Source organism: Salmo salar, chromosome 25, assembly GCF_965601325.2.
Source record: "Salmo salar chromosome 25, fSalSal1, whole genome shotgun sequence".
In the NCBI taxonomy this organism is placed as follows: domain Eukaryota; kingdom Metazoa; phylum Chordata; class Actinopteri; order Salmoniformes; family Salmonidae; genus Salmo; species Salmo salar.
Genome location: NC_138315.1, coordinates 14,722,139 through 14,745,321, shown reverse-complemented (window position 1 = coordinate 14,745,321; position 23,183 = coordinate 14,722,139). Strand labels below are relative to the sequence as shown.

General features: G+C 42.3%; 1 protein-coding gene across 1 annotated transcript; it reads right to left on the bottom strand.

The window, feature by feature from the left end:
- Positions 1-1,631: 1,631 nt before the first annotated feature.
- Positions 1,632-21,890, bottom strand: LOC106586198 (xin actin binding repeat containing 2b). The gene is made up of 7 exons (XM_045707484.2): positions 21,733-21,890; positions 17,987-18,486; positions 16,861-16,989; positions 15,930-16,022; positions 15,567-15,624; positions 13,775-13,863; positions 1,632-1,766 (listed from the first exon to the last, which is right to left on the bottom strand). The coding sequence occupies exons 2-7, from the start codon at positions 18,044-18,046 to the stop codon at positions 1,632-1,634; spliced, it is 564 nt and encodes a 187-aa protein (XP_045563440.2). The 5' UTR covers positions 18,047-18,486; positions 21,733-21,890.
- Between the last annotated feature and the right edge of the window lie 1,293 nt (positions 21,891-23,183).

Sequence of the window (23,183 nt, the reverse complement as noted above, 5' to 3'; positions counted from 1 at the left end):
TTTCTTTTTGACCATTTTAATTGAAAACAATCACAGTAAGGTACTTAATTGTTACCCAGAAATGATTTGATATTGATATAAAAACGTCTGCATTGGACCTTTAATGTGAACGATGTTGAAATTCATGTGAAAGAAGGCAATTGAGACTGACCAATTCAATGATTTTATTGCCCCTGGATCAGCAATAAATTTGAACGAATTGTTGAGTAACCAGTCTCTTGTACAATTCTCTTGTACAAAGCAAGGAAGTCTAATCTAAAAAAAAAAATGTGCATTGCAAAATATGATATAAATGTCCAAAACAAACATGATTAATACCAATTAAGAGGATATATATTGTATATATATATATATATATTATAAAGAAAGTATTTCCAAGATAATTTTTACTAGGCTGCACACCAGGTGCTAGAAAAAGGTAAATTTAAAAATGTTGATATGTTGAAAGAAAAAGCCAAGACAAAATTATGACTGTGTCTTAGATATCTACAATACTCTCTCCATGGAGTTAAACTAATTGATAGATGACTGAACAAGGTAAATTTAACAAACCAAAATATATTACCCCGAAGATATTAGGCAAATATTTTGTGTGAGCCCCGTTGAACATATCAAAATTCTATTTTATAGATCAATGAAACGTGAGTAATGTGGGTCAATTCCATGTGAAATACAGAGCTAATGTCTTCAATTATCAAACTTGAAAGACCAATGAGGTAGGCCTCCTGCGCCATTTCTAAGCATAACGTTCCATGTTTCTCTCTGTCATTCTAGTCGTCTTTGCCTCTAACCCTAAGCACTTTCCGAACCATCTTCTTCCACTCTCACACAATATAAATATATACACAATTTCTACCATTCACATCTTCTTTCGTGTCTACTGCACTTGTACTTTTGTCCTTCAGTCTCAGACTTTTCCCAATTCCAACTGTCTCTTTGCCCTCATAGGTTGCCTTACCATCGACTGCTTGAAGTTTCTTCAGTTTTCTCTGGCATACATGATGCCTTTTTCTACCTGCCATGGTGGTGGAAATGCTCTCTTTCAAAGAGAGCTCCTGGAAAAAGCTTTCCTATGTTGTTGTTTGGGTGACTTCAGGGAATTGTCCTGCCGAGGCCATGGTGGCTTAGTTAGTCCTCTTGTACTTTAAAGGCTTTCTGTGGGGAGTGGGCTTGTGGAGGCCACACAACAGGTATCTTATTACTATTTTGTTTGTTCTCGTCATTTGATTTCATAAATTATTTTTCAGTTGAGCCTATGCTGCTCTGGGAATTCCTCCAATCGAGTTGCTCTGAGGTGATGAGTCAGTGGTAAGTGTCTGTCCATATCCATTATCGTAGTTCCCTTTGGACTTGAAGAGTTGTTTGTAGTGTGGTAAACAGCACAGATGTCCACGGAGAGAGACATAGTTGCCAAGGCTGGAGGAGACAGAACAAATTATTATTCAGAACAGTGAAGCTGATTCCACAATCATGTCAAACTTTTTATTGCTTAATTTGCAAACATAGCACAATATAATTGGTGTCTTATGTGCAGACACAAACTGTAGGAGCAAAACCATTCAAGCACTGCTTACCAGTTCACAGCCAAAATCCACTTACTTTGAATTCACCTTGGTTGGGTGATATGTGCTTTACCTTAATTTATTTTGGCAGTGCTCGCAGCAGAAACAGGATTTATGGAATTGTTTTCTGTCCGCTATTAGAGCCTCCATCAGATAGACCCTCCTCTGACACACAGTGCAAAGCTCCGACTTGGGAATTCGAGTCTGCCAGAGAAAGTTAGCATTCTAGTATTTTTATACAACATACACAATGACTCAATAATATTAAGAAACGTTATCAAGGTATAATTGTCATGATCATGCGTAGTATACGCTGAGTGTACAAAACATTAGGAACACCTGCTCTTTCCGTAACTAGACTGACCAGGTGAATCCAGGTGGAAGCTATGATCGCTTATTGATGTAACCTGTTAAATCCACATCAATCAGTGTAGATGAAGGGGAGGAGACAGGTTAAAGAAGGATTTTTAAGATTTGAGACAATTGAGACATGGATTGTGTATGTGTGCCATTCAGAGGTTGAATGGGCAAGACAAAATATTGAAGTACCTTTGAACAGGGTATGGTAGTAGGTGCCAGGCGCATCGGTTTGTGTGTGTCAAGAACTGCAACGCTACTGGGTTTTTCATGCTCAACAGTTTCCCATGTGTATCAAGAATGGTCCATCACACAAAGGACATCCAGCCAACTTGACACAACTGTAGGAAGCATTGGAGTCAACATGGGCCAGCATCCCTGTGGAACACTTTCGACACATTGTTGAGTCCATGCCGTGACAAATTTAGGCTGTTCTGAGGGCAAAAGGGGGGGATGCAACTCATTATTCCTAATGTTTTGTACACTCAGTGTATATACTCTGTATATGTATACCAGCCTGGTCTCATAGACTAGATGTAACATAGTCAACGTAAATCCAGAACACTCAAATAAGTATGATATGTTACGATATGTTAAGACCGATGGTTACTAAAAGCAAAAAATGAAAGTAGGGTGGTTGGTCGGGTGGATGGGTAAGTCTAACATCAAGTTCAAATCTCATCACGAACAACTTTAGCATTTTAGCTAATTAGCTATTTTTCAACTACTTACTACTTTTTAGCTTCTTTGCAACTACTTAGCATGTTAGCTAACCCTTCCCCTAACCCTAACCTTAACCCTTTTAGATGACCCTTGCCCTAACCCTAATCTTAACCCTTTAATCTAACTCCTAAACCTAACCATAACCCCTAACCTTAACCCTTAGCCTTGCTAACGTTAGCCAGCTAGCTAGTTTTGCAAATTCGTAACATATAGTACCTTTTTTAACATTTGTAACATATTATACATTTTGCACATTCGTAACATATAATACAAAATGTAATTCGTAATATATGATATGAAATCGGAGATGGACATCCACAAATTAATACATATTGTGTCCTCGGATTTACATACAGAATAATACAAAATGCTCTGAGACTAGGTTGTGTATATACATCATCAAACAAGTGCAATCACATTAGAGGTGAAATCAAAAAACAATTTTCAGAAATCTCAAACATTCTTTACTGATGGCAAACAGTATTGACCCAAACTTGTACTTTGTGTTGATTTTTATGGTCAAACATGAATGCTTGCATTTAAATAGGATGTGTGAGATTCTATTCCATAATGTCCCTCATGTCATCATCATATCATGCTTAGCTCTTGCTCTTTTGCCATGACTCATTCATTGAAGCATTAGTTCTTTGTCCGTTCACAATAATCTCTCTCCATTTAAAATCAGACACATGTAAAAATGTTAGGTCTCATTGAATATCGGAGAGGGCATTTTTACATGCCATTATATCCTGTTAGTTTCAAGTCCCATCATGCAGGCAGTACAACTGTCTTTACCAGTAACAACGGTCTTTGTTTGATGTGACACAACATGTGATGTTCTCTCCTCCGAAACACTGTAGCCGAGACTCTTGAAAACACTCTCACTCTCCGTCCATGTTTTGTGGAAATTCCTCAGCAACTCTTCAGTGGAAGCCTCTTCCGGGGATTCAGACGGCGTCACCTCAGACCCCCTTTTTTTTTTTACCACGTCAGCATAAGAGAAGGGGGCATGGTGGGTTATTATGCTCTCTGAGTGCTGGGAAACTGTTGTGCTGCTCAGTGATCCAATTGTCTTGTTGCCGAATTCATCTAAGCTTGAGAAATGCTCTGTGACTGACTTTTCAGAGAAGCCTGTTGGGTCTGCTGACATGATTTGCACTTCCTTCTTGGAAGGCAGGGGCGAGATCTGCCCGAAGCCCCTCAGTGTCTCTTGGGTGTTATCCTGCTTTGAACTATCTCTTGTGTTTTCACTCAGGTTTGACTCCAGCTCCTCCTGTTTATTTTTCTCCCCTTTGAAAGAGGGACTTTGCTCAACCATTTCAAAAACATTTTTAATAGCCTTGATGTCAAAAGTTGGCATCTCCTCTTCTTGAGTAACTGTATTTTCTACGTCAGTCTCTGTATATTCCATCTCACTCCCACATCTTTCTCTCATTAAGATAGGCTTTCTGACATAAACTTTATCTTCCGGTGTTTCAAATTTATTGACTAATCCTGACAAGTCCACCTTTGGAAGGTCCTCCTTCTCGTTCTCTTGGTTTTCTGGTTTGAGCTCCTCCATGTCTGGACCCAAGCGCTCGGGGATATCAATGGGATCCCTTCGAACATACGTCTTATTTACTTTAGCTTTATGAGCCTCTTCAAAAAACTCTCTCTTGTCTCTCACTGATGTAGTTGCTGCTAATAAGTTTGACATTTTTGAAGCTTCCATCAATTCTTTATCAGTTGACTTTGCAGATCCCACTATTTCAGCATTGTTCTCTGTGACCTTCTCAGATGTGCTTTGTGTGTCATCCTTACTCTCTTGGTTTGTTGTTTTGGGCTCCTCCCTGTCTGGGCCCAAGTACTCTGGGATGTCGATGGGATCTTTTCGCACATTGGTCTTATTTACCTCAGCTTTTTGAGCATCTTCAAAAAACTCCCTCTTGTTTCTCACTGACATAGTCACCATTGACGAGTCTGACATTTCAGAAGCTTCCATGACTTCTTTATCCGTTTGATGGAATGACTCTTTATCTGTGACCTTTACATCAGCCTTTTGAGCCTCTTGAGTGACAATTGTTGTGTCTGACACTTCTGAAGTTCCCTCAGCTTGTGCCTCAATTTTGATCTGCCGATGGAATGATGCAGGGGATTCCACAATCTCAGATTTCTTTTCTGTGACTTGCATAGGAAGTGAAACTGGAGGCGGCGTCACCCCACGGGAAAGCTTGGCTGTAGTATCTTTTAGCCGCGCCAAGTTCTCTGCCCTAGAGAAGGTGGGAGAGGGTGTGGCCCTATTGAGGCGTGTTGTAGGAGTTTCCGATTTGCGAGGGGGAGGTGTTGGGGGAGTGGCTGGTCTGTGCGTTAGGATAGGTGATGGGGTTATTCTCTGAGGAGAGTCAGTTCTCCGGGTAGATTCAATGGTAATAAAGGTTGGTGAGGGTGAGCGCATCCTTAGTAAGGGTGAGGGTGAACGCATAGATTTTACACTCAACTCTTGCATTTTGCTTTCATGTGAGGTTGCTTTGCTTTCCACAACTTTCTTTTGACTTTCAACTTTCAAAGAGCCAATACTTATTTTATGTATTCTTTGAGTTGCACCACCAACAATGATCTTTTCAGAAGTAGGTTCACACTCATGCTTCTCCAGATTAGTGTGGATCCCCTCTAAACACATCAACTTTGCCTTTGCTATTTTTTTCACATATGAAACAATTTCTGTAAGCTTTTGTATATTATGCTCAACTGCAGTTCCCTCCAAATAAAGATTTTCCTCAGGACCAATGAGCCACTCTGGAATAGTATTGAGCAGTGTCTTCACAGATTTAGAATCTATTTTTCCTGAAGCTCCCTCTAACTCTGTTATATGTGAGATTAACTTCTGGACATGTTCTTGTCTTTGAGAATCCTCAGTGCTCTCTGTTGAGGGCTTCGCAGGTTCCTTTTGTGCTGACATGTTTCTCATTTTTCCACTTTCCACTTTGACTGGAACATTTCTGTACTCTTCCTTTGGTTTCTCTTGAATCTGTTGGCTTCCTGTCAACTCCTTCTTCTTTTGAGATGGCTTAACCTGCTTTTCTACTTTAACTGTTCCCTGTTGCTGGACACTTTGATGAACTTTTCTTTCAACTTTGCTTTCAGTGATAACTTCTTTATGTACCTGGATCTGCTCCTCTTGATGGGCTATTTGCATCTCCTGACTTTGAGTGGAACTTTCAGAAAGAGATTTAGTTGATTCTGTGGTGGCAGCTGCATCTTTAGTTTTTGACTTCTTCTTCTTCTTCTTTCTTGCAGAAGTAGGTGTTGCTGGTTGGTTGTCTTTAATAGCAGGAGCTTTTTGACTGTCCTCCTTGACCTTGACGTCAGTCTGGGCATGTGTTTGCTCACTAGGAACCTTCAACTTTGTGACTTCCTTTACTTCCACCTTCACATCCTTCACCTGTGAAATGTTTTCCGTCTTAGTTTCATCTGGCTGTTTTGTTTCTTTTACTTCTACTTGCTTTTCTGGCCCTTTGGCCTTCTTCTTTTTGCCTGATTTGACATTAGTTTCTGGGGTTAACTTTTCTACTTTGATAGGTTGATTAGCAATCTTCTCAGGTGCTTGTGATACAGAGTTGTCATTTTTATTTTTGTCTTCTGAGGGTGATTTCGCTGCTTTGACATTTGTTTCTTGGGTTCCCTTTACTGTTTCGGTAGGCTGGTCAGAAACCTTCTCGGGAAGTTGGGATGCAGAATTATCCTTGCTCTTTTTCTCCTCAGATTTATGGGAACCTTTATTTTTTACTTCCTTCTGGACGTCTGTTTTTGTATCTTGAGAGTAAACTTTGAAATTTTGAACATCTGCTTTTGTATTTTTAACCTTTCTAGCATCACTGGATGAGATCTGGACTTGAGAGCTACTTACAGCAGAGTGTGACTGCTTGGTGGATGCTGAAGTTACCTGTTGTTTAGTTGCAGTAACTGTCTGCTGCTTTGTGGAGGAAATAGATGTGGTCTGGTGCTGAACTGAGACGATTTTGGATGTCTGATCAGAGACAATATGCTGTTTAGTTGCAGAAATAACAGCAGATTCAGGGAGATTTTTCCCATATGCAGCAGAGATCAAAGTTGTGCTTGAAGGAGTATCTGCGATTTGCGCCTGCTTGGATAAATCAGATGATAGTGTGTCTGACTTAACATTGGTCACAGTCTTTTCAGCCCCCTCTTGAGTGAAACCAAATGCCATGCTCTTTTTTGATTGCTTCATACCTGCCTCCTCAGAGGAAAGCATTTCAAGGGCAGCAGTGACTGACTCATGCATGAAAATGGGACTCGGTGTAGCAGGTGGTGTACTATCCACTTTCTGTTTTCTGTACATTTCCTCTGCCTGTATTAATGGAGTTTTGAATTTAGTGGATCTCATGAAGGGAGGAGGAGAAGGTGGAGGAGTAAATCTTATAGGGGCGACGTAAACTTTCTTTAATGGTCGTGGTGATTCTGGGGGTTTTGGGATTTCAGACAAAACAGTTAATTCATTTTGAGTTTTGCTGATTTCCAACACAGATTTATTGGCTGTGGTTGTATGTTTCTTCGAGGTTGCCTGTTGAATTTTCTGAATCTGACTGTTTGGCTCAAGTTTCGAGACTTGATGCAATGCAGGACCTTTCACCTTTTTGACCGTCATTTTTGTGGCTTTTGCTGGTGATGGATGAGGTGTCTGGTAGGGCATAGAGTCCAGTTCATGCTGTGAGGGAGGGGGTGGAAGGAAATCCTGTGGTGGCGGAGGGAAATGATCAGGCTCAGAGTCAACAGGTGGTGGGGGAGGAGGAGTTGGGGGAGGAGGAAGGTCCAAGTCCAGCCTATTGATAGAGGATGCTGGGGTTAGGGATGATTGATCGTCACACGGTGGAGGTGGGGGAGGGAGAGAAAGTTCAGACTCAGACAATGTCCGTTTTGGGGTATGAACATTTGTTTTCACTTTGGTTTTATCTAGTCTGATCATACCCTTTCGACTTGAATTGAGGTTACGGAACTTAGTCTCCAAAGAAATAATACCATGGTTTTGCGTGATGGTCGTGTGTTGCATTACTGTCTTTGATTGTTGACTAGTCTGTGATTCAGATGCATTGGTTGCGGTTTGAGTTGAGAGGGATTGATTCTCTTGTGTTGAGCTCTCAGTTTTGGCCGAATTAGCTGTCTTTATTTTTTGTATGTTTCTCTGTGCTTCAATGCTTTGAGACTTATTTTTAAGTGTCTCACTCTCAGTTTTGATTGCAACAGAACATTCAGGGCTACCTTGCTGTGAACGTGATAGAGGGCTTCCATGCTGTGAGCGCAATGGAGATCTCACAGGGACTTTGACCTTTCTAGCTCCCACTCTGATTTTAGGAGCTGCACGCTGAGCTGATTCCAGCAAGGATTTGATTGTGCCTTTAACATCACCCTTTATCACCTCCTCTTTCTCTGGTTGAGTTTGTTCCTCCCCCATCTCATGCACCTCATGTGTCTCGTAGAGTGACTTAATGGACATTTTCACATCACCCTCGAAGCTGGGCCTCCGTGTCATTCTTGGAGAAGCTGGTGGTTCCAATAAGAGCTCAATAGTGCCTCTCACATTTCCCTGAACATCTATTTCCTGTTGACATGTCCTTCTGTCATTAGAAGCATCTCGTAAACACTGCTTTGCTGTATGAATGTTACCCTTTACAATCTCTTCCTTCTCGATCGCCCTGACTGTTTGCTTTGCCTGCTCCAGGGATTTTAAGGTACCTTTGATGTCTCCCGGAACTAAATCTTCGATGACAACTTCAACTTTGGAGGTTGCAGATTTCTCTAGGGACTTCAGTGCCCCTTTGATGTTGCCGTGGACAATCTCTGTCTTTTCCACCTCTTTGGGCCGTCTTTGGGCACACTCAAGGTGCCTTCTGGTTTCGTGTATGTTACCTCTCACCACCTCCTCTTTCTCTACAACCACTGTCTGATTTACAGACTGAGACAGTGAGTTCATAGCTGCTTTCAAATCACCCCTCACAATTTCCTCTTTTTGTAAGCCATCCAGTGAGAGTGTGGGTTCGCTCATGAAAACCTTGACTGATTTGCGGACATCTCCACACACTATGTCTTCTTCAACTACTGTACGCTCAATTTGTGCTCGATTACTGCCAAGAATGAGTTTTGTCCCCTTTATATCTCCTCCAATAATCTCCTCTTTTTCTATCTTTTCAGGTGGGGTCTCATCTGGCTCTACCTGGAGTTGTTTGAGATAGTCAAGCGCCCCAGATTCAATGCATGTGGAGTAAAAGTTTACGTTTCCCTTTTCTGTCTCCTCCACCTTTATCCTCATCTGCTCTTGGTTCTCTGGGTTGGATAGTCTTTGGAGAGCATTCCTTATATTGCCTTTGATTATATCCTCTTTTTCAACACTGATGTCCTCTTGTTTATTTAGAAGAGAATAAATAGTCATTTGTACATCTCCCTTCTCATCCTCTTGAAGGAGTATACCACGTTTAGCAGATCCTCCCTCCTTGAGAAGATTGTTTACAGCTTCCTGGATGTCACCTCTTAATATTTCCTCCTTTTCCACATTGATGCCCCTCTCTTGGTTGAACAATTGATGCACTGTTGTACTGATATTACCCTTCTCCTCTGACTCTACCACTACTCCCCTCTCAATTGTTTCCCGACGGTTCAAAAGATTCATCATAATGTTGTTCAGATCACCGCTGATGATTTCCTCTCTTTGGATCTCTGGAGAATCTGTATTCATTAGCTGGTATTTTGCCATTCTAACATCCCCAATTTCATCTGCTTCAATGAGTATTCCTTTTGAATTAACAATTTTCTGGCTATATAGTTCCTCAAGGGTTCCCTTGATACTTTTACCCAGGATTTCTGACTTCTCAACACTGTTCTCATTAAAGTCATGGAACGGAGTTGTTTCAAACAGCCATGTTGTTGTCTTTACATCGGCTTTGGGGATCTCCTCTTGAACAACTACTGTATTATCCTCATCTACCTCCTTTATATGGTCAAGGGGATTCTGTTCAAAGAGCCACACTGATTGTCTAACATCTCCCTTTAGGACCTCCTCTTTCATGACGGTTTCTATTAAATTCTCTTCGCTCTGGCTACGTATTTTATCCATTGTTTGAGTTTCAAACATCCATTTTGCTGTCCTGACATCACCTTTTTGGATTTCACTCACATTAACTGTTCGCACAGACTTCTGTGACAGCTCATCAGATTCAAAACGCTGTTTATTCATTCTAACATCTCCTCCTTGAATATCTTCAACAGTTTTAACTGACATTTTTATGTCCTCTGCAATCTTATCAAGAGGTTGTGTTTCAAATCTCCACTTGGCTGAAGTAACATCTCCTTTCTGAACATCCTCCTGTGTGACAGATTTGATTATATAGACTTCATCTGTATCCCTGATAGAATCAAGAGGCTTTGTTTCAAACAACCACCGGGACCCGATCACATCACCCTTCAATCTCTCCTCGCTTGTGACAGTGGTGACCTCATGATAATGACCCTGTTTGTCTTGAATGGCATAAAGAGGCTGAGTTTCAAACATCATGGTGTAGTTCCTTACATCTCCTTTCTCTTCCTCTTCACGGGTGATTTTCTGCAACTTTGTGATATCGGTCTCTGTCTCCGAGGACACCTCCTGGATTTTGTCCAAGGAGTAGGTCTCAAAAATGAAACGGCCTTTGTCCACATTACCTCCTTGTACATCCATCACAGTGCGGGTCTCCAGAGCCTCTTCTTGGGTTTCATGTATGGCATCTATCGACTGGTTCTCAAAGAGCCATTTGCAGTTCACCACATTTCCTTTCTGGATGTCCTCTGATTGTGTAGTTTTGAGCATTTGCATAACCTCCTCAGATGTTGAGGTCATGATATCAGAGGACTGGTTCTCAAAGATATACTTCATTCTATTCACATCTCCTGACTGAATGTCTATATCAGTAACCCTCTTAAAGCTTTCATCCTCCCCTGTGATATTCTCAAGTTTTTCTGTCTCAAATAGAAAACGAGCCATTCGTACATTTTTGCCCTGGACATCTTCTTGATTTACTGTGCATGTTTGTAGAACAGTTTCGGTTTCATCTCGGATAGTGTCAAGTGCCTTTGTCTCAAACAACCATGTGCAGGTTTTTACATCTCCTTTGTGTACCTCTTCACTCTCATTTTCACTCTTCAACTCATCCTTCTCGTATGGGACATTCATTAGTTTAGTCTCGAATAACCACTTACCGGTTTTAACATCACCTTTTACAATCTCAACACTTTCCTTAGTTGTAGTTTCCTCATCTTCAATATTGCTGAAGTATTTAATTGCATCAAGAGGCTGTGTTTCAAACAGCCACTTGGCAGTTTTAACATCACCAGACGCAACTTCTTTGGATATTCCTTTAATAATTTGGTAATTAGTGATACTTTCATCAAACTGGTCAATGGGGCGTGTTTCAAACATCCATTTGCAGCTTGTTACGTCTCCCTTGACAACCTCTTCCCGATGCACTGTTTTCACTTCATGGTAATGGCCAGAGCTGTCTTGCATGGCGTACATTGGTGTAGACTCAAACAGATGTTTGTTAGATTTCACAGAGCCACATGTTACACCCTCCACGAGTATCTTTTGAGATTCATCCCATCTGGTTAAGTCTGTGGTTTCAAACATTTGCTTGTAGTTTGAGACATCCACTTTATCGATTTCCTCCAGGTTAATGGTTCGAACGACTTCCTTCTTTTCCTCTTTAATGTGCTCCAGGGGTTGACTTTCGAAAACCCACTTCTGGTGTCTCACATCCCCCTTCTCTTCATCAAGTCTCACCATTTTTTGTAGTTTCCCAACCTCAGCAAGGTCTTTTAAATTGTCAGCTGGAGCAGTTTCAAAGTAATGTTTAGCTGATCTGACATTGCCTCTGACAATTTCCGTCTTTGAAAAGGCTCTAGCATTTGAATCATCTTTCAAGGTGTCCATTGGCTGAGTCTCAAATACCATGCAATTCTTACGGACATCTGCATTGTAGCTTGTACCTTCCTCTTCAGTCAGATTTTCAAAGTTCACAGTACGAATAATCTCCTTCTTCTCATCTCTTATGTTCTCTAGTCGTTCATTCTCAAACATCCATTTCTGGTGCCTTACATCACCCTTCTCTTCTTCAGCTGCCACTACCTTTTTGAGCCTCCCTACCTCATTGATATCCTTCAAAGCTGCCTTGGGACTAGTCTCAAAGAAGTGTCTTGCAGATCTAACATTACCGCCAATAACTTCTTCGATAGTCGGGGGTCTAGCATTTGAATCATCTTTCAGAGAATCCATTGGCTGAGTTTCAAACACTAAGCAATGTTTTCGGACATCAGCTCCGATTATGTCTTTCTTTTGCAGCACTGAGCTTTCCCATTCATCTTTGTTAATGGAGTCTAAGGTCTTTGTCTCAAACAACCATCTACCCCTGTAAACATCTCCTTTGTAGTTGTCTTCCATGGACAGGCTACACACAAGTTTCACTGGGGCAGGGAGTCTATTAGTCATGTCCAGGGCTTGAGTATCAAAAAGCCAGGTTGATGTTCTAGTTTCCCCCTTCTCAGTCTCCACTTTGCGTATAGATGTTATCTCCAACATCTGGCCTGACTGTCCCATGAGGACGCATATAAACTGAGTCTCAAATGTGCTTGTGATCGTCTTAACTTCTCCCTTTATATCCTCAAGCGCTGACCTCAGACTCAGGAGGTGACTGTCATCGATGGTCTCAGTATGACCTAAAGTTTCCATGTACTGAGATTCAAGCATGTATATGGTAGAGCTGCCATCTTCCTGGGTAAATACTATCTCTTTGGTTAGCTCTTCATCGCCATGCATTTTGTTCAGGGTCTCCATAGGCTGGTTTTCAAACAACCAGGCTGCAGCACGGACATCTCCTTTGTCCAACTTATTGAATCTGTTTCTATATTTAGTTGAAGCTATGATGTCTGATCCCAATGTGTCCATGGGCTTGGTCTCAAACATCCATGCTTTGCTTCTTACATCACTCCCAACAATCATCTCCTGTTCCATGTTTTGGTCATCCCCCTCATTTGAGGCGTCGTCTTTGATGGCATCCAGAGGTTTGTTCTCAAACATCCAGCGCATTGATTGCACCTCCCCTCTGAGGATCTCATCCCATTCCAGGTATTCTTCCTCTGGGCTAATGCAGTCGTTGGGGCTGCTACCGTTATCCTCATATATATACCTCGTCTCCCCTGTGAACTCCTCCCGACTCCCTTGTCGGGTGTTCTCATACTCAGCTGCATCACTATACATCTCTATGTTTTTACGAACCTCAGGATGGATATGCTTGTAAAGGCGCTTCAACTCGTACTGGTTTCTCTGCCTGGAGTATTCCTGTCTACTGAGTGGACGTTTAGAGGGGTAAGCTGATTCCGGAGGCTCAGGTGAGTAGTAGCACTCTACTGGCATGTCTGGACTTTCTGATGGGACCTGCAGTAAGTCTGGGGATGGAGGTGGGAAGTACTCTAAATCTTCTGGAGGTGGCGGAGGGAAATATTCTGTATTCTCATAGTCAACAGCAGCAGCAGATGTGTCCTCTATTGCTTCAGTAGCAGAATCTTCCCATATCTCACTTGATGAAACATTATGTATCTCACTTGATGAGAAATGCTGTATATTACTTGATGATAAATTGTGTATCTCACTTGTTGAGACTTGCTTTTGTGATACATTTGAGGCCCACTGAGACCTATTGATGTCAGCTCGGCCAATCTTTTTGGGAAGAAAATAATGATTGGGGTCATTAGAGGTCCCTGACATGTTTTCAGAAACAAAACCAAATGCAAACAGGACATGTAGAGCATGCCAGCTCTTTGTTTATCACTAATTGTCAATATCCAGTCTCATTGTTATTAACTGAGGGATTGGTGCCTGACATGGTTTAATAGAAGAATCTTGCATGGAGGTAAGAAAAAACGTCATACAGTGTTATTAAACGAGCTGTATTTACACATTAGCTACGCTGCAACAAATTACAATTCAAATAAAGTAAATAACTTGTTCAGCAATGGTGATAAAAAGAAGAATGGTTTGTGTGTAACCTAAGCCAAAATTATGCAGTTTCTGTCCATTTAAGTAAAATGGGTTTAAGACAAGCATGTCCAATTACCTTCATTGGCTTGCTTGGGGCAGCTTCCTCAATGGTTCTCTCAAAATGATCTCTCAATTCCTTGGTTGTAAGTCTAGGACCTTCCTCCTCTAACAATGTAAAGAGGACAAGGCAATATACAGTGCATTCAGAAAGTATTTTGACCCCTAGACTTTTTCCCACATTTTGTTACGTCACAGCCTTATTCTAAAATGGATTACATTGTTTTTTCCTTCATCAATCTACACACAATACCCAATAATGACAAAGCAAAAACAGGTTTTTAGACATTTTTGCAAATGTATTAAAAATAAAAAACATATCACATTTACATAAGTATTCAGACCCTTTACTCAGTACGTTGCTGAAGCATCTATGGCAGCGATTACAGCCTCGAGTCTTCTTGGGTGTGACACTACAAACTTGGCACACTTGTATTTGGGGAGTTTCTCCCATTCTTCTTTGCAGATCCTCTCAAGCTCTGTGAGGTTGGATGGGAAGTGTCGCTGCACAGCTATTTTCAGGTCTTTCCAGAGATGTTAGATTGGGTTCAAGTCCGCGCTCTGGCTGAGCCACTCAAGGACATTCAGAGACTTGTCCCGAAGCCACTCATGCGCTGTCTTGGCTGTTTGCTTAGGGTCATTGTCCTGTTGGAAGGTGAACCTTCGCCCCAGTCTGAGGTCCTGAGTACTTTGGAGCAGGTTTTCCTCTGTACTTGGCTCTGTTCATCTTTCCCTCGACCCTGACTTGTCTCACAGTCCCTGCCACTGAAAAACATCCCCACAGCATGATGCTGGCACCACCATGCTTCACCGTTGGGATGGTGCCAGGTTTCCTCCAGACATGACTCTGGGCATTCAGGCCAAAGAGTTTAATCTTGGTTTCATCAGACCAGGGAATCTTGTTTCTCATGGTCTGAGAATCTTTTAGGTGCCTTTTGGCAAACTCCAAGTGGGCCGTCATGTGCCTTTTAATGAGGAGTGCCTTCCGTCTGGCCACTCTACAATAAAGGCCTGATTGGTGCAGTGCTGCAGAGATGGTTGTCCTTCTGGAAGTTTCTCCCATCTCCACAGAGGAATTCTGGAGCTCTGTCAGAGTGACCATTTGGTTCTTGGTCACCTCCCTGACTAAGGCCCTTCTCCCATGATTGCTCAGTTTGGCCGAGCTCTAGGAAGAGTCTTGGTGGTTACAAACTTCTTCCATTTAAGAATGATGGAGGCCACTGCGTTCTTGGGGACCTTCAATGCTGCAGACAGTTTTTAGTACCCTTTCCCCAATCTGTGCCTCGACACCATCCTGTCTCGGAGCTCTACAGACAATTCCTTCAACCTCATAGCTTGGTTTTTGCTCTGACATACACTGTCAACTATGGGCCTTATATAGACAGGTGTGTGCCTTTCCAAATCATGTCCAATCAATTGAATTTACCACAGGTGGACTCTAATCAAGTTGTAGAAACATCTCAAGGATGATCAATGGAAACAGAATGCACCTGAGCTCAATTTCGAATCTCATAGCAAAGGGTCTGAATACTTATGTAAATAAGGTATTTCTGTTTTTTGTTTTTAATACATTTGCAATCATTTCTAAAAACCTGTTATGACTTTGTGTTTGTGGGGTGTCGTGTGTAGATTGATGAATAAGGCTGTAACGTAACAAAATGTGGACAAACGGAATACTGAATACTTTCCGAATGCAAGATTCATCCATCAACTTCATATGATTTCATTTAAAATAATTTGAACAGTGTAACTGATCTTAATGATGCGCACACTGTAAAACATAATGAGCATAAACTGTAGTACCATCCTACCTGCTTCATCGTTATGGTTGTTTTCATAACTGGAGGCCAAGTTTTCTTCATGTGTGACCTGTATCAGAATGGCAGTCTATTAGGACAATTTCCACCTATTAACAAAACTTATGGGGACATGTAAAGTGAATCTGTGTTATGTAATGGCCATTAACTGAAACAATGATCAAGCTGTTTAGAGTTAATCCACTCTCTACTAGGTCTATCTTGTTGTCAGCGTACTGACAGTGGTCAGTAAAGAGCTTTTCTCTAATGAAAACGTTTTTACAATTGTTAACACATATAAGGCATTAATGTCTGGGTTGTCAGCCCAGCTTCACTGTCGTGTGATGAAACAGAGGTATCCAGAAGGTCTACATGTACCTGTTCATCCTGATGGAAAATAGCCTGCTGAGAGGCTGGGATGACTTCCCTGGAACTGCTCCTTATTGTCAACTCAGAGTTCAATTCCACTTCCTGTGAGATCGAAGACATTGGCTGTCACATACAGGTACACACACACACACACACACACACACACACACACACACACACCCACACACACACACACACATATATACACACACACACACACACACACACACACATACAGCAGGGAATGGCTCCCACTCATTGACAGCCCAGCACAAGCAGCAACAGCAGTGAGTTTAATTAATGCTCCAACAGTAGCAGATAGAGTGTGCATCACTGAGAACAATATGGGATAGAAGCTTGATAATTAGATGGCCTACTGCAGTTAAATTACACTAATCACTGACAAAGAGAGGATGACAGACGAGAAGGGACGATTCCATGGAACGTTCACCTTAATCAAACACAGTAGCTATCACCATGCATACAGGGACAAAGAATACTTCATTTGTTTCATGCACCTTTGTGTCACTTCAGCTGAGGATTCCAAGCTTTACACATAGTGGCAATTAAAGCAGTAGCAATGTATGTGGGAAATCCAGGGGTTTTGACAGACACAGGGATCTGTATTCTTCTCCATTGCCAAGTTGGCTTGCACTGTCTAGCAGTGCATCAAATGAAATCTAACATCTGTACTTTAAGCCTTTGGAGAAAAATAATGTAGCAGCAGGCACCTCCCCAGCCTTTTCAATAATTTACTATTCACCCAGATTTGTGGTCGCTCCCTGAGTGAGTGACTTACACTCGGCAGGGGACGTAATGCGGGCAGGGAGACAGTGGTGCGGATGGATAGATAGCTAGATTGTAGGCTGGAGGTCTTAATACATCTGCACGTTCCTCCATGCACCGCATGCCTGAGATTAGCCTGCAATAATTACAGTACCTGCACAGCTCTGTGGTGGAAGAGGAACTGGGTGACGTTGTGCGATGTTGCAGTTTCCTGGGTCTCGAATTGTGCCCTGATGCTGGCGAGCCCCCCGGGCACGGAGCATACCTCAGACTCCTCCATGACCTAATGAAGCAGTGAAACATCATTAGCTGCCTGCATTTCTACATGGCCTGGGATCAGACGTATGCCTAATAGGCCTATTGAGCGTGGATTTCATTGCAGACTTCTGCAAATTCATAGAAAATACTGGAGCAGCCATTACTGAGACTGCAGAGTGTTTACACACACAGATGCACACACACACACACACACACACATGCCTGCACACATGCCCATTTCAATGTAGGCCTCCTGACAGAATGTGGCATTATGTTTACACAATGGCAGAGCAATCTTTCTAGTTGGTTGCTTTTTGGGTGGTGCATCACAGCATGTTGTCCAGGCAGATAGTTGTTTTGCCCACCCTGCAGAGTGGAGTTGACAGCTTTGAGGTCTAAAACATGACTAATGGGATCCTGCAGGGGGCACAGATTGCCCATTGTGTTGCCTGTCTGTCCTTGTTTCCACTGAGCCCCATGAGAGGAGTCATGTTTCCGTTGGTCTGCAGGGCCACTGAACTCTCCCACTGGTCAGCTGTCATCACTTTCCATTAACATAGCACCACAAAGCCATCAGTGACTATCACAACAATCGCAACACTTTGACTCTTTCTTTGCATGACTGCAACTGCTTTAGAACATGCTCGGAATTACCTACTGTGAATATCAGAATTATGCAACCTCATTCAAAATGAGGAATACATTTCTTCTAGACTGCAAAATCTAACGTCGCAAGGCCGTACAGTCACACATAACATGGCAGGGTTAACAGGGTTGGCATGACGAAACACACAATTAGTCAAAAAATGATGTAGTTGGCTCATTACGATGGACACGCTGGACAAATCACTGAACATAAAAATATATATATATTTTTTTAAATCGTATCACCTACATTGTTAGAAGCTTCTATGGTTAGGTTTGTCAGTAAGTCAGGTAGTGCGACCTAAAACTGGTCATTGAAGAATACAACCATAAATGTATGACCATATCTTTATAATGTATTGTGTGTGTCTGCCTACCCCGCTGGAGAAGATGTTGTCCTGCTGCTTGGAGTCAGCTGCCTGCTGGTACATGGCCATGGGTGCGGTCAGTGAGATCTGGTGTCAGTGGCTACTGGTGTCAATGGATCCTGGTGTCAGTGGGTACTGGTGGTCAATATATCCTGGTGTCAGTGGATCCTGGTGTCAGTGGGTACTGGTGTCAGTGGGTACTGGTGGTCAATATATCCTGGTGTCAGTGGATCCTGGTGTCAGTGGGTACTGGTGGTCAATATATCCTGGTGTTAGTGGATCCTGGTGTTAGTGGATCCTGGTGTCAGTGGGTACTGGTGTCAGTGGGTACTGGTGTCAGTGGGTACTGGTGGTCAATATATCCTGGTGTCAGTAGATCCTGGTGTCAGTAAATTGTGTCAGTGGGTCCTGTCAATGGGATCTGAGTGTTCAGAGTGAATCCTGTTCCTCTGAGTTCACAGCTTCCTCAGGAAGTCCTAACCTGGTAGTTACACCTGCGCTGCCAGCAGCTATGGGAACAACAGTCATTATTTATAACATTTACCCAACAGTCTATGCTATACACAATATTATGGTTTGACTACTTCGCTAGTAGAGCATTTAGTGCATAGTGTTGTCTGTGACCAGCGTTGTGTTGCCATGGGGGCGATAATAAGCTAGCTTATAAAAGAGGTGCATTACAGGTCCCGTGTGGCTCAGTTGGTAGAGCATGGTGTTTGCAACACCAGGGTTGTGGGTTCGATTCCCATGGGGGACCAGTACGGAGAAAACATTTATGAAATGTATGCATTCACTACTGTAAGTTGCTCTGGATAAGAGTGTCTGCTAAATGACTAAAATGTAAAAAATGAGTTGCAGAATATCAATGGCCCCACAAGCCACCTGATCTTGCGAGTTTACATGAATATTTGCGTCGCAAAGTGCATGAGATCAGGTGGCTTGCAGAGTTACAATACCTCCCTCACCAGTTCAAATAGGGGACACAGATTTAAGAGAAGGAGATCTATTTTGTATCTACACAGTACATTTATAACAGGAACAGTGCAATCACATGACATGCTTTCGACTGTTAACATACATTAAATGAGTGCAAACTGGTGACAATTGTTTTAATACAGCTGAAGACCTGACAACGAATGTACAGTCCATTCTTAAAGCACAGGGATAGACTGTATATTCGCTTTGGGAGCCATTCTGCCATTTGGAATTATTTTAAAAGACGGATACACAAACATGGATGGCTGGCAACTGAGCTTTGAAAAGGCTTTCAAACTTTACATTTAATATTGACAGTAGACTATAATTTTTTTCTTCTGTGGTCAACATCGTGACATGGATAGTGGGTGAAGTCATTCTGTGTTGTAACCGTTTCTTATACAGCGACCATACACATCCAGCAGAATACAGCGACCATACACATCCAGCAGAAAGGGAATTCAGTGTTTCCCATGAGGGCGCGCAGGTGCTCTAGTGAATGAGATAGTCCCTCTCCAACACAGGAGCATCATTCAAATCAATTACAGCCTTCCCAGTGGATGGTCAATTAAACAGTGGGAGAATAAAGATTTATGTTTGTCAGTGTGCTGTAAAACATGGTTATGGTAATGTTTCCCTGACACCCCAAACTGTTTATAACCCACACAGAGTGCACATTAGCCTTGGTGCTGAGCCAGCATGGACACCTCATGACATGTGATGGGGGCATACTTCAGCTCTGGTGGTCTGGGTTTTGGGAAGCATGAATGCACAGTTTCATGTTGCACTACAGAGGCACTAAAGATAATTTAGGGTTTGTGGAACATACAGCACCGTAAAAGCATCACTTTGGAATCACGTAAGGGACACTCATTAAGAGGAAAGTCCTAATTCATGAGAATTTCCGTTTTTTTTAATTGGCAAGCGGAAGCCTAATCAGCATTAATCAAATTAAAAACAGATTCAACGTGCATTACACAAAGCTGGGTCTCTGAACAGGCGCAAATGGTTACTTTATCAAACTGAATGAAAAATGAAGAATACCGTCAGCAAAAAAGAGTCAGACTGGAGATGATATTTCACTTGCATAATATGAATTATGACAGGAAATTACAGATTGAATCACTTCAAATCAAACTGTATTTGATAGCTTTAAATGCCGAGAAGAATATTTGTTTTAATCTGAAGGATATGCCTACTGCCTTGAAGCCACAAATAGATAAGTATAACAGTGACTAGCCTATTTGTGCTCTAAACATTCTATAAACGTATTTGAGACTATAAACGTTTGATCACCCAGGAGGACAATGAAAACCTAATGATAGGCATAAATAGTCCTGCTGGGGATTGATGTTGTTGATAAGTACAGTATCATAGGATTGTGTGGACAAGACAGTGTTGGGGCAAAGCTGTATCTGACCATCTATTTTAGCCTAGAGGCATGATCAGCATGCTAGTGTAAACCTATCAGCCTGTCAAGAGGGATGGGGGACGAGCATAGCCACATCCCAAAATAAGATACATTTCACCTAGTCCAAAACCATAAATCCAGGTAGCTTCAACGTACCTGGCGCCATAGGAAATGTTTTCTTATATCAGATATAGGAGACAGTTCAATCTCTACCATTGCCTTTGGCAACTGGAGGCCATGCAGCTATAATGTTAATTAAGGATTTCATAAACTTTAAGGCCCAGAAATGTGTCAACAATCTTTGGATATCTTGTGACATGCTATGTTCAGTTGAGAGCTCACATAACAGGAAAGTGAAGTAATCTAGGCGCCAACTACCTGCAAAAATAAATCCACCCTATTTTAAACTTTGGAGTCCTGCAGAGTCGTATTTCTCAGTAAGAGCTGGAGACAAACTGTGAGGGCAAGATTTTTAAAGCTTGGAAGACCCATTTCCAGAATCCTGACACTGTCCTGTTTTGGGCTTATAGTAATATGTAAATATAATTTTTTGTGTGTCTGAGGTCATACCTTAATGTTCTTACATCCATACATCAAGTGAGTTTAATTGTATTTGCCATTCAAAACTCTCAGTAGTCTATGGCAGTAATAACCTTCTGAGGAACTGTTTTCAGACAGACAGGAGCCTTGCTTTTGGTATGCAGAGCTCAAAAGCTATATTGAACTAAGATGTGGTCTATGACATCAGCACTTCTGCTATCTGCGATTATGAGACAAGGAATGGCAGTCTACTTAGGCAATAAGGCTACAGAGACGAATCCAGTATCTTCCAGACAAAAATGCAGTTCACATTACTCAAGGTTAGTTTACTGTCCGAATCCAAAATATTTAATTACAGTACTACTGGCCCTTGGGAAGTTCTGATTTGCCTGTTACTTCGCAAGAAAGGACCTCCAAGACAATGTCTGCGCTGTGAGGAAAATAATTAGGCTTTCAAACAGCACAAGAACAAAACCTTGCCCCTCAGCTCTCCTTCTAACTACTAGTTATGTCCATGCATTAAATAACATAATCGAATACTGACACATAATGAAAACACGGGAAAGGAGAACTAAAGCACATTTTTATTTCTCCACTGCGAAAATGAATTCAACTGTTTTGCTTCCTAACATCATATTGATGACTGAAATCAATGAATACTACATGACTCAGAAAGCCTATGATGTACAAAAGTAGCAAACGGAGCCATTTATGCATGCATCAATGAATCGTTTTTGAATGGTTTATGAACAACAACATTAGCTATGTAGAAGTCAGAGACCACCCAACCAACACAGACAAAGTTGCTCCAAGACGCTTCTCCACCTACCAGGTTTGTGAAGAATAGAAAAATACAACTCAGTCGATAGAATCCCACAGGTAGGACACTGAAACCCCTGGCCCCCAGGGCGTCTTTCCTCACCACAAGTCAAATCCCTTTTGGCGTTGGAGTCCAGCTCCAGCAGTACGTGATTACCTCTGTCCAACGAGCAGACAGTGACAGCTGATTTTATTTTAGACCCCCCCCCCCGCCCTGTAAGATGGGCCAGAGGTGCTTTTTTTAGAGGGTGAGGCCTTGGTGCCTTCCATGTTGAGTCCGGGAAATCTACATGTGAATACTTCCTAGGCCATCCTATTTTACAGGCTACTCCACTAGTAAATCAGACCACTGCAGTTTCATCATCACAGATTCCATCATAGCTCACTGTTCACTCTGCAACTACAGCTGTCATCAGGACCTATTTATACACGCCAAAAGCATACACATTCAGTCATATATCTAATGCTTTAGGTATCTCTACCGTTCTACAGTCTTCAATTACCCCTCACAGCGTGAGCTGCTGGATCCCAGTGCTGCTCATTTGAATGATAACAGTTAGAGAGAAAACGGACCCATGTGATGCGTCATCCAGGGGTTTGGAATGGGGTCAGCGGTGATGTAATGCAAAAGGCAGACATTGCAAGAGACACCTGAGGTTCGGAGAGCTCTCGCTCCTCTCACTCCTCTCATTCGTCCTCTTTAGCCCAGCTGGAGAGCAGGTGCGCAAGGCTGGCTCTGCTATCCCCTGGAGGCCAGGGATGTGTGGAGGCCAGACGTGGCAGCCATGCATCACCGCAGGGCCCGTCTACCCCATATGTAACCCACACCCGCCTCTCTATATGTCACCTGCCCTAAAGAACCCCGTCTGACGCATTCCTACCGCTGCCACTCTACATGGAAGCCTGAAACCTAAGATCTTTCGAACACAACACTCTCCAATGATTCTTGATCATGGAGACAGCCTCAATTCATTTGATACAGGACTCTTCTCGTGGCTTGAGTAAATGTCCAAGCAACAAGTCACATTACTCTTAAAGGGTAGGGAGGTGCCGAAGTTAGTTCTCCATTCAATCTCAGTGAGTGAAAGAAACTGTCAATGTGAATACAATCAGAGAACTTTCAGGGAATTTATTAAGCCTCGTCTTATTTTCATTGCGACTCTTTTTATTCTGCTTGGAGTTAGTTCTCTGATCCATAACAGAGGGGTAAGTCATGCAGAGCGGTGGAGAGGAGGCAGCAGCAGTCTCCCCACCAGCAGAGCCTGTCAGGTGGACCCATTCCCATCCCCAGCTCCTCACTGGAGATACGCAGTGACTTCCATCAGACACTAAAGCCTCGTTCACATTGGTTTGAAGTGACTCAAATCCTATTTCTTTGCATATCCTGAACAGCCAAAAAGCACATGGAATTGGATATTTCAAGCCACAGATACAAATCTGATTCCTGGCCATGTGACATGT